Source organism: Pseudopipra pipra, chromosome 1 (genome assembly GCF_036250125.1).
Source record: "Pseudopipra pipra isolate bDixPip1 chromosome 1, bDixPip1.hap1, whole genome shotgun sequence".
In the NCBI taxonomy this organism is placed as follows: Eukaryota; Metazoa; Chordata; class Aves; order Passeriformes; family Pipridae; genus Pseudopipra; species Pseudopipra pipra.
Window position 1 is genome coordinate 133256375 of NC_087549.1, and position 16394 is coordinate 133272768.

General features: G+C 36.6%; 1 protein-coding gene across 2 annotated transcripts in view; it reads right to left on the reverse strand.

The window, feature by feature from the left end:
- Window positions 1–16394, reverse strand: part of ZNF804B (zinc finger protein 804B) — a 231313-nt gene that overhangs the window by 8467 nt on the left and 206452 nt on the right. For both annotated transcript variants that reach the window (XM_064678198.1, XM_064678188.1), the window contains exon 3: window positions 3049–3179. In XM_064678198.1, the coding sequence (XP_064534268.1) occupies window positions 3049–3179 (131 nt within the window). The remainder of the gene's footprint in view (window positions 1–3048; window positions 3180–16394) is intronic.

A 16394-nucleotide genomic window follows, 5' to 3' on the forward strand; every position in this document is an offset into this window, starting at 1 on the left:
CCTAACTGTCCCAGTAGCCCTTAACACTCAAAAAGCAAACCTGAACTCTCTCATGGTAATGTCCAAATAAGGGTACATATTTTAACCTCAGTAAAGTCAGAAAGCAATGCTCTTTGTTTTGCCACATCCACGTTGAGCTAAATGCAGAATCCAGAACAGAGTTCTGCTTAGTAAACACTCCAGGTAACTTCCACTTTGCTGCCTCCCAGGTCTAGAAGACGCGGCATCTCACAACCAGCTCCAAAGCATGTGCAGCCTATGCCAAAGCTTAGAATTTAATATTAAAACGAGAAACTTTACTACTTTCAAAGCATAATAGCCACCTCTACACAGCAGAAAGATCTCATACTACCTTTAATTTAGGTGGTTTCAGAACTTGATATATTAAACAGTTTATAAATTCATCAACCTATAAGAGTGGAACTTTTAACAAAAATTTAGAGCAAAACACTAAATATTGCTTTAGGTAAATGTAGTCACAGTGCGTGGTTTGTGGTTCTTCATAGATTACAGCACACACAAACATATATATACCATCCTACACTATTGTAACACAATTTTTCAAAAAAAACAAAGGACTAAATCCTCAACTTATCTTGGGCTTTTATATGGGCAAGGTGATCTTTACATACAGAAAATTATACATTTTGAAGTCAGCATGTGAATGCTCTTTTTCAGAGTTATGCCCATGTACATCCAGAGCAAACGCTGGTTTTACTCTGAAATTGTATTAAGGGGAATCTGATCTGTGGTAAGTCTTGGGTTTATGAGAGGCCACTGCAAAAGAAATTGTGCTGTGTTCAAAGTGAGCTACTTCCACCTGGAGCATCTGCAAAATCAAACTCTGGAAGAGAAAGAGAAACATTCTGCTTGCTTAGGAAGAAATGTGTTTATATGACTTTTTTAAGAGTAAATTTTTATTTTATCTTTATATTATTCCACAATCAATGACTTTGCAAAATATTCAAAGAGTTATTAATGTTAAAACTATCAGCAAACATTGGTGGGGAAAAAAAGACACAGGTAGATTTCCATCAATATTAATCACCACTTCATTGGTCTTATTATCAACAATGATTTGATTTACTTTGCCATATTTCCTCTTTCTGTGTTCTACTTTTATTAATTACATTATTCCTCTTCCCAAAATATCTCAGATTTGAAATCTGCGGTTTAGTACTTTTGTAATTAAAAAAAAAAAAAGTGCAACCTATCTAAGAGGGCCTTAGCAAACATGGTAAATCACTGATTTCTTGAAATAGATGATTAACTGAGATTGCAATGACTGTTGTCATTTTCCATTAGAGATAAGACATATATAGCCACCATAAAAGTGTTTTTCCAAGATATAATTTAAACACGCATTTCATTAGACTAATTATCTACATTTGGTATCAATGCAGCACTACAGTACACTAACAAGAAAAAAATTAGGAACTAGATTAAGTAAAGAGTTTGATTAAAGATTAGGAAATATTTTAAATAAATGTAAATACATTAGAACTCCTAGATCTGCATAACAGCTATCTATAATTGGCTAGCATGTTTTATAAATGCTATAAAAACACATTGATATTCAGCAATGGGAAAGACAGAAAGACTCTCTGAAGTAGCATCAACTCAGAGTATGAGAATATGTATGCATTTCAGAGCATATATTTGCATTTGCCACAAATTTGGCATCAGGAGATACAAATTCACCCCTATTTGTACATCAAGAAGAAATAATCTCTTGGAGAAGGTGTATAAAGAGATCCTTTTAAAAGTCTCCTTGGAATAGCAAAATAAAATGTTTCTGTGCACAAGATTCATAGTAATTTTGTTGTCAAATTGTACTGGCTTGTTTCAAGGAATTGTGTTGCAACCTGAGACACAATACTCAGGGACAATAACAATTGTATGTGTATGTAGACTTTGCTTAGAAAGGCTGACTCTGTCTTTCCTGAGCAACTGGGAATGCTACTCCTCTGCCAAAATCACAGCTCTCAGCCATCCCTGCACCTATTCATGATTACAAAGAGCAAGCTTTGTCTTTCCAGGCTCTTTGTAAAGGATTATGGAGTCTTGGCTCTCTCTAAAAGCAAACATGCTTTTTCCCCTCACAGTCTCACTCTGGCTTTCCTATTATCACTGACCTTATTGGTCTATCTGAGACTACATCTTCAAGTATGTGGGCATAAAGGAATCTTCCCAGAGGCAGTTACATTTGTTTCAACAGATTTGTATGAAAATGGAGTTGCAACCATAAAAGTGATATATTAGCACTAAACTGTTATATTTCAGCAGATTGCTCAAAAGCAATTACATAGGCCAAAATGAGTGCATAATAAACTCTGAATGCTATTATTTCCAGGGTAAAGTAATCTTGATATGAATTTAAAAGAATGTCAGTTAATTATCTGATTAACTCATTACGGTCATAGATTAACATAAACAATTGGTCTGGTGGCAATCTGAAGCCCTCAGTGTCATTAAACAAAGGAGATTTCTCAAATTTAAAGGTTTATTAGTGCAATCTTTGTCCTGTATCTCGATATTCTTCAATAGAGCTAACAGTATTAGATAAACTTAACTCAGTTAATTACTTGTTTTTCATTCACATAATGATACGTCTCATTACTCTACAGAGAAACTCTGAGAATAATCCCAGCACCCTAAAAATAGGAAAAATTATTCACAAAGAGTTTTTCCTCTCCTGTTCACTTAGTGTCAAATGCTAAGACAGTCATATTAATCTCTTCAGATCAGTTTTGATAAGGTAAAATGATGATATTATAAAAGCATCTTCAAAACACTCAGTTTAGAAGACATGAGAATAACTAGCTACAGGAGAGAAAATGACAAACTTTCAAATAACATGTAATTAATTCAGGGCTTTCAATTTTATGGTTTGCAGAACAGGAACATTTGGAGTTGAGGACAGCTGAAAACAGGTTACGCTGTACACAATCTCTGTACATTACATTGTGTAGGAGTAAAAATATTAAGATTTCTTCTGGGACTGAGGGAAGAGGGCATTAAAACCTAGTAAGATTCTTAAATACTTGCCATTCTGACTGCTTCCGTAACTCTGCAAGCTGGTGGAGTCGCTTGAGTGCTTTTTCCTGTTTCTTCTCATCTTTCCATGACTTTGAAGCCACATTTCGAGCAAATTCTCTTTGTTTCAAATCTTTCAATCTCTTTTTGAAAAGAACATAAACAGAAGGGATTAAATATGTACACAGCAGATACATTTCCTCTTAATTTATTTGCTTATTGTGAAGTTGTTATGCAAATGGATAGTAAAAAGATACTTAAAATAATAGTAAAAAGAGATTGAAAATACTATTTTTGCCTAACAAAACAATATGATTTGACCACTGTTTTTTAGCTGATATATGCATACATATGAATGACAGCTTTTTTGCTTCCTATGAATACACAAATCTTCTGTTGTATACAAATACAGGCACAAAACTAGACTCCATTTAATGAGGTCAACATTTTCCTATCTAATTAATTCTGTTGGAATGTAATACACAGGCATATACTGGAATAAGGCTAAGCTCCTCTGTGTAACATATTTTGTAGATCTCTACTTGCACATGTATGCATGTATATGTGTGGGCTTCTCTGTTGGTTTGATAGATTTTAAGATTGGTTGTTTTTTTTTTTTTTTGAAGGAGAGGACTACTGTCTGAAATATTTGCTCAGGAAACTCTTTTGTGGTTATTTTCACACTTTTTTTTTAATATCTTTAAACCTCTATAAATCAGGTAATTACTGTTGGAGAGAGCAGAATTCTTTGCCTTTATTATATTTTTTTATTACCTGGCTTTGTACTGCTGATAGCATAAGGAAAGTGGAGGAGGAGAAAACACATGCCAAAAAGTGTCAAAAGCATCCTCTGCAAAAGCAGTGGTGCTATCTTGTCTCTGAATTCATTGTGCCCTCTAGGAGTCAGCAGATCATGTCTAATCTTACATCTTTCCAGTTCAAATTCATGCTTCCACATTCTACGGCAGAAATGCCTTCCCCCCTTCACCACCTCTCCAGTGCTGTGGTGTTTGTGCAAGGAAAGTTTACAAGCTGTGAGGGAGCTCCAGTGTATTCAGTCAGATGCCCAAACTAGAAACCTTGAAGACCAGGACTGAGAACTAAATTGCTGCATCCACTTGCCCCTTGGTCCGGAGGCAGCCCTGTGCTCATCAGTGAACTTTAGAACTACAGAATCAACACCAGGAAATGCTAAATTTTCCATGGAGCCCTGAGAGCAATTTTTTCAAAGTAGACTTGCAGATTATGATATCACAGTCATTTTTAAGCTGCTGCTCACCTATCTGTGTCTATGCCTACTTGACTGTCCACCAGCACCTAAAGCACCTCATGCTGTTGTTTCCCTGTAGCATGGCCAAAAGTGCATCAGTAGGATAAACTGGAGGCTGACCAAGTATTGTAACAGCAAATACTACTTTCTGCAGCTCAGGTATGGGGAGCAGTTTAGTCATGGCACAGAGCTCTACACAGACCAACAAGCACCTGTGTTGGAGAAACAGGGCTGAAGGCAGAGAGTCCTCAACTTGTAGTGGTCAAGAAAATGATAAACCCATGAGAGAACTGCTTTCTGGAGAGAGGTCTAGCTTTTGTCAGTAGATTAAGACAAAGTGAATAGGTAAAAAATATTATGTGGTTGTTTTATACAATCTAAAGAGATGACAGCTTCTTTTTTCTCCAGCTAAAATGAAATAATCCAGCTAGTGGCAATGACACAATATGACACAGTCATGGAAAAACACTTGGTGGAAATAGGCCATTCAGAGTCTGTGAGTTTGTTCCATGAAGAGTGCTGGAAAGCTGTAGTGGATATCTCCCACCACTGTCACATCAGCTGCCCCATAAGTATGGGATTTTTTAAAAAGTCAGATAACACCTGTGAGAGAAAAGTAGATTCTGGGAGACTAAGATCAGAAATTTCTTGTTTGCTTTCAGCCCTGTAGACCCCAAGGCATGTGACTCTGAGCACTGATCTGGAAACAGGGAGAGCTGAGCTGTTCATATATCAGCTGCCCAAGGAGCTTATGAGCTGGCTCTGAACCACCTCGATGTTTCTGCACAGACAAGCTCCCTCGGATGAGGTCAACAAGGACAGAAGGACAGTTACTCAAAGAACCACCAACCACCAAGAACTGTCATGCTGCCTGGTGCCTGATGAAAATTCTACCATTCTATCAGAAATATTTACAGTTTGTCAAATCTGTATGTTTCTCCATAAAGTTTTTATCAGCTTCAACATCTAGTATTTCATTGAAGAAGACTCTAAAACAGGACAGCTGCAAAGTCCTTTTTAAAGCTCTTAGGCTTCAGTTGCTTAGAAAGAAATGTTTACTCCACCATATTTTTGGCCTTTACCTGTCCCTTTATGTGCCCTCCCTCACTTGTCACTTGCCAGGCCAGTCACATAATGCTCCATTCCCTCAACCTCATTGTCTGCAATTTACAGTAAAATGGATAAATATGTAAGACAGTGTTACTTTTGGTTCAAGAAAGAAGCTTTTTAAATAATATATCAAAGCCAAAGCTGTAAAAGAAATCAGACAATCTTCTCAGAAACAAATCTGCATATTCTGTCAGTGAGGTAATATTTACAAGAGTGTAGAGATATTTAAACTGTAAAGATAAGTAAGAAAAACACAGGTAGTCTTAAGCCTTATTAACATGTCCAATGTGAAGTAAGGGCAAAGAAACAGGGCAAAGAAACACATTTGAGAAATGTCCTTTAGGGCTGCTTGCTATGTTTTAGCTGTCATCGTGAGCTGTTCAGCGTCACACCTAAAGCACTCATGGGGAAAAGCAGAAACAGTTTCTACCTGTCAAGGAAAAAAAGAACAGTGTGAAAGTGAGTACTATGGAGTGCAGGTACTGCAAAGCAATGCCATTTCATTTCTTTGGCAGTTAGGATGATAATCAAAAAAGCAAATGGACCAACACTAAGAATAGAAGTTCTAGCAGTACTTTTTGCTCTCTAATGGCATACAGTATGTGTCAAAGAAGTAGAGAAAAGAATAAAAAAAGCAGGTAAGCATAGTAGAGAACTCATCAACTGGAGCTCAAATTCAAGAAATCAAAAGCATCTACAGTCTGAATAGAGAAAGAGTTCTCCCTACACATCCCCTCAGCAAAATAAAACAAAGCTGCACTGCCAGAGCTCCAGTTAAGAATTGTAATGAAATTTGTCAGCTATGTTGGATAGATCATGGGACTCCTGCTGAACCGGCAAACCCCTGGTTTTCTTCACTAATAACCTGTGCTAGACTTCTGACAGGCACACAAATATTTTCTGCAGATGGTGCACAACAGCATGCAACTGAGCAGGTACCTGAATGACAACCCCAAGCTCAGCAGGTGTGCTTGAAAATTAACATTGCTTTACACGGCAATTGCATTTTTTCATGTAATTAGGTACTTAACTGGGCATCCAAATGCAGGCACATGTAATAAATTATGATTTATTTAATAGCATTCTTCTGTTCTGTCCTTCATCAGCTGCAAATATTATTGTCCTGGAGTTATATTTGTTTTTTAAACTCATGTTCTATTCTTTCTCTCATTTTGTGTGCACGAGTGTGTGGGTGTTGCTATATCTAAAAGTAACCCATCCCTTTTTTTATAAACACCCACAGAGAGGATTAAAAGACTACAAAATAATATTCATTTTCATGCAAGGATTTACTTGTAGAACCAGATCTGAGTCACACTGGTTCCACTGTCTAAGACAGTCAAAAACTGCTGAATCTATGCTTTTCCTCTTGAACTCTGGTATGAATCAACAGGAGATTCAAATGAGTTAATGAAGCTTCATCTCCACTACCTGCTTTTGCTAGACATGAAGTAACAGTGGTCAAATACCTGTAATTTAGCAATTTCTGCCCATTCTTAATGTTGGGTTGTTTGGATTTTTTTAATTGTCATTTTACTGGGGCCAGTACTTGCTTTACACTGATCTATGAGCAACTGAAGGATACTCACTGCCGGATGAATTTGCAGTAATGACTTCATTTTTCTTTCCAGAGTTATGATCCTGATTTTTATTCCTCCCTGTGCAGGTGAATGTTTGTCTGGATTGCTGTTCATCTGATCAAATTTGGATGCCTTTCTTTGCAACTGCTGGAAAGAAATAAGCATTTTGGGAACCTAATCAATTAAGGGGTGTTCCTCTAAGAAGGAGACATACCTGACGGCCCAGCTGAGGTGCCTTTACACCAATGCACACAGCATAGGCAACAAACAGGAGGAGCTGGAAGCCACTGTACTGCTAGAATGATACGGCCTAGTTGCCATTACTGCAACCTGGTGGAAACAATCCCATGACTGGAGTTCAGTGGAGTATTAATGGCTACAGTATATTTAGAAGGGACAGGCAAGAAAGGAGGGGTAGAAAGTTTGTTTCTGCGTCAAGAAATATAGAGTGTGTAGGGTCGTCTCTGAACAATAGCCACAACCAGACTGAAAGCATATGGGTAAGAATTAGAGATCAAGGCAACAAAGGGAACCTTGTGGTCGGTATCTACCACAGGCCACCTGATCAAGGGGAGCTTATTGGTGAAGTCTTCTTACTACAGCTATAGGACTGACTGTGTTCTCTCCAGGAGGCTCTTGTTCTCCTGGGGGACTTCAACCACCTCTACATCTGCTGGAAAAGTAGCACAGTGTGCTGTAGGAAATCCAGGAGACTGGACATGGATGATATCTTCTTAAGCCAGATATCTTCTTAAGTTCTGGTAGCTCTACCAGAGTGGATGTGATACTGGACCTGATGGTCACCAACACAAGTGAGTAATTGGTGGTATCTAGATTGGAGGCATCCTATGATCATGTGCTGGTGGAGTTTGCAGTCCTGAGGGGTATGGGTCAGGTGAAGAGTAAAGTCAAGACCCTAAATTTTAAGACATCAAAATTTCAGATCTTGAAAGATTTATTCAATAGGCCCCCCTGGGAAACTGCCCTCGGGACAAGGGAGGAAAACCAGTTTGGCAGATCTTTAAGGAAGTTTTCCATAGAGCGTAAGAGGTCTCAACTCCTTGGCATAAGATGAAAGGAGACTAGCATGGCTGAGTCAAGACCTGCTGGTCAAATTGAGGGGCAAGAAGGAAATGCACAAGTAGTGAAAGAAGGGACAGGTATTCTGGGAAGAGTATAGCAATGCTGCTTAGTTATGTAAGGATGGGTCAGGAAGGCCAAGGTGCAGCTGGAGCTGATCTTGCCAAAGGATGGAAAGAATAATAAGATGGGCTTCTACAGGAATGCCAGCCAAAAAAAGGGAAGTTAAACAAAGCATACTGCCTATGATGAGCAAGAGTAGAGAACTGGTGGCAACAGATGAGGAGAAGGCTGAGCTACTCAAAAACTCTTTTGTTTCAGCCTTAACTGTCAATCTCTTAACTTTTCTCACACCTCTCGAGTGGATGGACAGCACGATGGGGACTAGGGGAAAATCACCAGCAGCATGGTCAGCAGGTCAAGGGAGGGGATTCTTCCCCTCTACTCCGCCCTGGTGAGACCCTACCCAGCTCCAGGCTACTCAGCATAGGAAAGACATGGACCTATTGGAGCAGGTCCAGAGGTGGATCATGAAGATGAACTGAAGGAATGAACACTTCTATGCAGAAAGGCTGAGAGAATTGAAGTTGTTCAATCTGGAGAAGAGAAGGGTCTTGAAAGACATTAAGCCTTTCAGTACTTAAAAGAGGCTTATAAGAAAGATGGGGACAAACTTTTTATCAGGGTCTGTTGTGATAGAATAAGGGGTAATGGTTTTACACTAAAAAAGCTAGATTTAGACTAGATACAAGGAAGAAATTTTTTACAATGAGGGTGAAGAAACACTGAAACAGGTTGCCAAGAGAAATGGTGGATGTCCCATCCCCAGTAACATTCAAGGTCAGGTTGGATAGGGCTCTGAGCAACATGAATTGGTTGAAGATGCTCCTGCTCATTGCAGGGGGTTAAAACTAGATGGCCTTTAAAGGTCCCTTCCAAGCCAAACTATTGTATGGTTCTGTCTCTCACACTCACTTTTGATAGACAGAGGAAGTTGGTGCTATTGGTACATTTTCATCCCTACAGATAATATTCCTGTCTATTGGCTGCATAAAAGAGGAGTTTGAAATAGTTTACTTTCGGCACATGTAATAAAAAGAAACTTGAGGAAGACATCTATATTTTTTTATGAGTCATTGACAAGAATACAGAGAAAGTTTTCCTAATCTGAATTTCTCTGCCAGATTTACCACCCTTCAATCTTCAGGGGGTCTCTGGACCATTTTATCTATATTGCTCTCTCATTCACTGTCTCTCAATTTGAGGACCTTAGGAACACAGCACTACTTCTTTTGAGCATTCTGCCAGGGGCTATGCTCATCCCATTATATAGATCTGACAGGGGTTCTCAGTATTACTACTTTAGATTTTGGGACAAAGTACTCTTATTGCAAGTATACTGAGAAGCAAATACTCTTCTTGTACTGCATTGATGTAAATAGAAGGCATCTTTGGGAAAAAAATTCTAATCATTAAGTTATAAAAGATCAGGTTATTACGAATTAAATGATTTTTTTTTTCTCATTACATTTAAACTATTTTTATCCTGAAATATAATTCACAATGCACCCTCCAAAATACTCATTATTCTGTAATATATTCCAGCCCCAGGTAAAAATATATGTACCACATTAGGTATATGTCTCCTGTCATATTTAGAGAGCCTTGTTTGAATCTAAGTCCTTGAACTAATGTGAGTGTTTGAGTGCCTGATTGGCTTTAAGGATTTATTTCCACTTAGCTGAAAAGCTCCTTAATTAAGTTCTAACCAAATTCACCATAGAAGGGTTAAATGAGGTAAAAAGGAACATTAATTTCAGTAATTATTCTCTTGCCTGTAACCCTAACATTGGAACCAAATGCATTATTGGTAAAATGATTTCACAGTGCAAACCATCAATTGAGAATGATAGTCACTAGAGAACATAATTAAACTTTATGTCTAAAGCTTAGAGCATTAGCTTGCTAAGCAAAAGTTAGGAAACAGCAATGAAGGAATTTGCTCTTACTAGGGTAAATAAAATCCTAAAAATAATTTGGAAAGGGTATTACATACAGGAATTAACAATGAGATATGAAGCTCAAAAACTAGCTGATAAATTCTCATATGTTTTACCCATAAATAACTATAGATCACTTTGAAGTGTGTGCTAGTAATCACTTGTTAGAGTAGTTCATATTGTAGTCAGCAATAACAGAATCAATATTGTTAGTGAAGTAAATGAGAAGATGGAAAGATAATATCCTGGTATGATTGGATTAGGGAATGAGATGATAGTAGGAGAGAGGAAAAGTCAGTCCTCAGACATGCACTACAGAATCCATCTAAAAGTGAATGAGATGCTGATCGTGGATCTAACCAGAAGGATAAATTACATGTGGCTCTTTGGTGGGCTTGTTTTTGCATGTCTTCAGAGAAACTCCTGCTGTGTCTGTATAGAAAGATGGTCTGATCTAGTGCAATGGGTCTTCATGCCAAAAAGCATCAAGACCTACTCGTGCTTATCTGTGTCTTTTCTGTTGGTACCTCTTACTGTTCAACCAGATCTGCAAATATTCCTGCTAATTAAACCGATCTCATCCATTGCTGGATAAAGTATCCATTTGTGGATATTTTCCATTTTGAAAGATCCATTTGCGCTGCTCATGAGAATCCTCCAAACAAAGTTCAATCAGCTGTATTTTGTGTAGGCCATTTCCATAGTGGAGAGGACAGAATGTGCACTTTGTGACAGAAACTCCTCTGAAGGCCTGAGCTATCACAACATATGCCTCATTTGACCACCTATGTTTCTATCAGTTTTGACACACTTATTGTCATATGTTCCAACAAGCTGGCTGCACACTGTGTCGTTTGATTAGATGTGTTTCGTGCCACTTTGGAACACAGAGCAATTTACTTAGAAAAAGCAACGCATCTGAATGATAAAAACCTTGGGGTAGGGACTGTATCTTCACTTCATGTTCTTATATTACCTCACTCGTCAGGGTGTTGGGCTCTTCTTTAGATCAAAAACATCACCTCATATATTTTATTTCTTTTTCCTTCTTATTTAAGCCACTAAAAGAGAAGAAACTGTTATTATAGATCCTGTGCAAGACTAGCTCCTTTAAAAACTTTCAGTACTTTTTGTAATCTTATTTTAAAAATATTTAAGACTTTTCCACATATTTTTAAAGCCCATCTCACCACTTTGTTTTGATTTCTTCTAACTGTAGCAGGCAGAATACAAAATCACCTCCATTTTAATGAAAAGAGCAAGTCTGAACTATCCCAGAATTCTACAGGTGAGTCCAAAACCTGGCTTCAAACTTTCTTCAATACTGGCAGCACACTTTCAGAGTAACAAAAAATCAGCAGACCACTGTACAGTGACTTTGAAATGTTATACCAGAGAACAAGTCCATCACTAAAAAAAACCCAAATATTTTAATATGTGTAAGTGGTTGGGGTTTTTTTAATTTTTATTTTGTGGGGTTTTTAATTTTTTTTAATAGTCATTCAATACCAAAGTATTCTTTCTCTTGTATTTGCTCAAAGTAAACTGAAGTCTCCTGGAGTAGAACAGCTAAAGGTAGCCAGGAATCTAGCAGCAATATTATAACAAAATGCCTGCTCGAATTAAAGTAGGTTTAATAAATTACATTTCCTTGCAGTTTTGGTCAATCAGAAAAGGCCACAAAGGAATTTTGTAATCATCTGATCAAAACTTTTTGATAACACAAGACGGAGGACATCCAGATAAATTGATGAAATTGAGTTACTTTGACAAGAGCTATTTTATATAATCCACATTAAATGAAATTTATTACATTATCATTGCTCAATATTTTATGGAGTCCTGTATCAGTCATGCCAGTATTTTCCCTGGTACTAATGTCAGAATGACAGATTTTCTCGTTTATTCTTTCTGAATCCTATCATGGCATTGTCTAGCTTGATGCTTCTTCATCTAGTGCTCTGAGACCCATTAAAAATCAACATTAATTATTAGGAAAGTTTATGGCCATCTCTTTCCTAATACTTAAATGCCGGTCACCTGAACCAGCTGAGACAAAAATCTTTAGCTCTAGATTATGTTGCTAAAGATCCTTCAAAAGTATTGGTAGAGTGGTACTTTACAATTATCATAACCATTATAGATGTGACTAAGTCATCTGGCTTTGTCCTAAGTACAGAACAGAAATCTGTGTTGAATAGTATTTTTTATATCACTGCTAACAAGTAAATAATTTCAATTTGGAGCAGAAGATACTTTATGTCCTCAATATACTTTCAGAAACTTTCTTGCCCTCACCTCGCCCTTTTTACCTCCTTCATCACTTCTTTTCCAATTTCTTCACTTGTGATTTATGGTATTTACCATTCATTTTTCCTTTTTCTCCTTTATTATGAATTTAAGCCAGAGAGAATTGACTTTCCTTCTAAACAAGATTAGTGTTTATAACCTATTTGGTCTTTTTCAGTTCTGGGATTTGGGTTCTTAAACGATCAGCTAAGTGTTCTTTAAAATTTCTTAGGTTTTTTTCTCACATCTTTCCATTTCATTTCCTCCTCATAGCCTGTTTGACAAGCTCATTGACCTTTATGAAACTAGATTCCTAAAAGAAGTGTATGTTACAGTTCGTTATTTATACAAATATATGCAAATATTTTATTTGCATTTGCTAAATACAGTTACTTGACTTTTTTTCTTTTCCATATGTCCATGTGTTGATCATCATTATAATAATAACATATAGGTTAAAGATCAGCTTTTTAGAGATCCATATGTGGACGAAGTATTTTTGTGCTATTCTTGTCATAAAGGAGGCCCATAGAAGCAGCAAATTTGGATGGATGATCTGTTAATTTTAATTTCTGCATGCATGGGATTGGAGTAGCAGTTTATGTTCCAGTCTTTGGTTTATTTACATGAAAAGATGAGCAGATGTCACTTTTTTTTCCAGAATAATTCACTCCTGCAATAACCTGGTTTAGCCTTTGATTATCAGAGACAATCCTCTGAGAACACACCTCAGTAAATTTTACTGATTTTTAAAAAGGTTATTTTCATTATTTTTTTAATTTTATTTAATTATTCTGCAGTTTTTTTCTCACATTATTATTATGTGCTGTCTCCTTTGATGTTAGTGTCCTTTCTTCCCTCTACTTGGTTTATTCATCTCTCTTCTCAGTTAGGCAGCATTTCCTTCTGAAATAACAAAAGCAATAACGTGCTTCCTAAGCAAATTCATTGTGTCATGGAAAAAATATGACCAAACTGTGAAGAGTGAAAGATGATCTAATTTTCCAATTTATAAAGACAAAGGTATTTTAGTCCTATCTAGCTCACTTTTTATTGCCACATGCTTAAAATATTATTTATTTGCCACTGGTAATTTGTATTTTGTCCCCTTGAACTTACTGCTGTTGCAACCTGCAGTGCTTGAGGCTTTTACTAAGAGAGGGAGCTAAAAGCAAGCGCAAGGTCAAGATATGCAGTTCAGCCCACTGGTGTGTAACATATCACCGAGCTGCAACTTGACACACTTCAGTTGCAATTCCACAATTTAAAAGTTTTAACAGTTTTCTAGAAACTGCTCCTTGAAAAGGGAGAAATGAACATGATGCAATTTTATAAGAGCAATCCCTTACTACTTCTCTTTTCCACTCATATGTTTTGGAGTTGTGGGAGGCAACATTTAATGTTACCCTCTTAGCCATGTTCCAGATCATGTCAGTTTGTATTCATTCTTGTATCAAGTGTCGCTATGAACACGCATTTGAAAATTTGAAGTTGATCTTTCATTTCCTGGGAGTAGTAGTAGAGTAAAGCTTGTTTAAAAGGTTCTTTGTATCAAGTGACAGGAAAGAATTTGAGAAGTGACATAAAGTATTTCAGAAACAGTGAGTGATAGATCAGATTTAGAATATTAAACATGCCCATGTCCACATGAAAAATTAGAAGTCTGTTTACAGCATTATAAAATTACATCATGTTCATTTCTCCCTTTTCAGGGAGCACTTTCTAGAAAACTATTAAAACTTTTAAATTGTGGAATCGCAACTGAAATGTGTCAAGTGGAAAAACAAACCTCTTAAAATATGCACCAACACACATACAATATGCTCATAGTGGCTTCATGTTCTTTGGACTAGGTGAGTTAAACCAATACTGGAAATTGTTCTGGAGACAAGGAGAAATAGGACAATTGGATCATATGTTATAATTTTAATTTCTGAAAAAAAATCCATTGTTTTTCAATGTACTATTGGTTTAGCTTTTAAGGGTACCTTGTGCAAAAATAAAAAAGGAATTACATAAGAGAAAATTCTGTTCATTTCCTAGAAATAACAGAAAATTGCTATAGCAATTACTGTACACTTCTCACACGTTCAATGTTCAGATTTTTTAGGCTATGACTAACTGTTTTATATGTGTACTGTTCCAATTTATCATTATCTTCAAATTGAAGGCCAGAGTTTTAATTTTTTTTTTTTAACCAAGCAAGGGGACATTATCCTGTGCTAAATTTCAAAATGAGAATGACACAGGTTACTGAGAGCCAAGATTATGTCAATGAGTTGAATGTTGCATGTAACTCAGGCTCAAATGATATAAAAGTAATGCAGAACGCAGAAAGGATGGTCATTACAAGCTGATGAGAAGAATGAATTTTGCTCTGAAGACGAGACTAATCTGAATATTCTGGATTCCTTTTGAAAGGTGAAAATTACATTTTACCTTTCAGGCAATAATCTTGTATGCAAATATTGGTAACAATCAAATAATCACAGAATATTCTGAGTCAGAAGGGACCCGCAAGGATCATCAAGTCCAACTCCTGGCCCTGCACAGGACCATCCCCAAGAGTCAAGCCATGTACCCTAGAGCATTGTCCAAACACTTCTTGAACTTCATCAGGTTTGGTGCTGTAAGCCCTTCCCTGGGGAACTTATGTGATTTAATAAATTGCATTGTTTTGCTCCTAAACATGATATTACTTTACCCTGTAATTTCTCAATTAATTATGATTTGTTATTCACACAATCCAATCTAAGACTAGAGATCCAAGGCAGGTTCAGAATAAAAGCCATAGGTTTTTTTGCTTCAGCTAGGTATGGTTTAGTGCCTTGCTGAATACCACAGATCCTAAATGGGAAGTGTAAATACACAGCAGTGGAATGTTACTTTTAAACATAAGTATTTAGGTGCCTGTTTTGAAAGAAGCGGTGCTCAAAATCCATCAACATGCTAAGAGCTGAAAACAAGCTGAGAAATCCTAACTACAAGCATAAGGTATGCTACAGGGTTGCAGTGGCTTTCTATCAATTCCCCCATACTTACACACTTAAAAGTCTGGAATTTCTGCTCTGCAATTAACTTTGACAATCGGAGTTTCTTGATTTTTTTGATCTTAGTGAGAGGAGTAAAATTCTGAAAACTTCTTTAAGAAATGAAAATTTCAAGTGGCTTGATGTCAATGCATCTAAATAGGAACACAACCTAATGCCTTAAAGTTAATATTTTCATAATTTCTGTATCTCGAGAATAGTAAACATAATGTATGCTTACATTACAATTAATATTATAAAGATATTTTTAAATAATTTGCAAGAAATTTTGAAAAACTCTTTTTGTAACACTGTTGAAGGGAAGTATTTCAATCTTTATGAACCATTTCAACTGGATTGAAATTAAATGAGTAAAACTTCTGAATAAAAACAGTTTTGATCTTCTTACATTCCTGAGGAACCATTCTGCTCTAAAAGCAACATTTCCTGATAAATGAGTGAATGAGTGTTTAGTTTTTTGGGAGGTTTGTTTTTGTTTGTTTGTTGGTTTGGGGGTTTTCTGTTTTTTTCAAGAAACATTTTTTTTTACTGTCCCATCACTTGTCTTAGTATGTTTGTTTGGTATTCACATGCATGTCCTCTATATTTCTCTAGATATTCCCTTGCAATTTAATTTGAGAAGATAAAGCGACCTCATCTTTTTAATGGCTTCTGGTGGAGCCTAATTATTATAAAATTGTAAGAACTGTGAAATGATAATTGATCTGACTTACCTCCTTTAGTTTTCCCTTAGAGATATGTTAAGAGATGCTAATTAATGCATTTAAATAAGTAGGGGTAATAAATGACTAATCTCACCATTTTTATTGCTGTCCCGGTGACGCACAGATATGTTTTTGTTTTGCTTTTAAATATTTGTTTGTGCTATGAATGCCCCTTAAAGACATACAAGGCACATTGTATGCTCCCTCCAACACAAACATAGCTGATTAGCTTTGACTTAAAGCTCCACAGGAATCAATTGCTCAGCTACATTCTT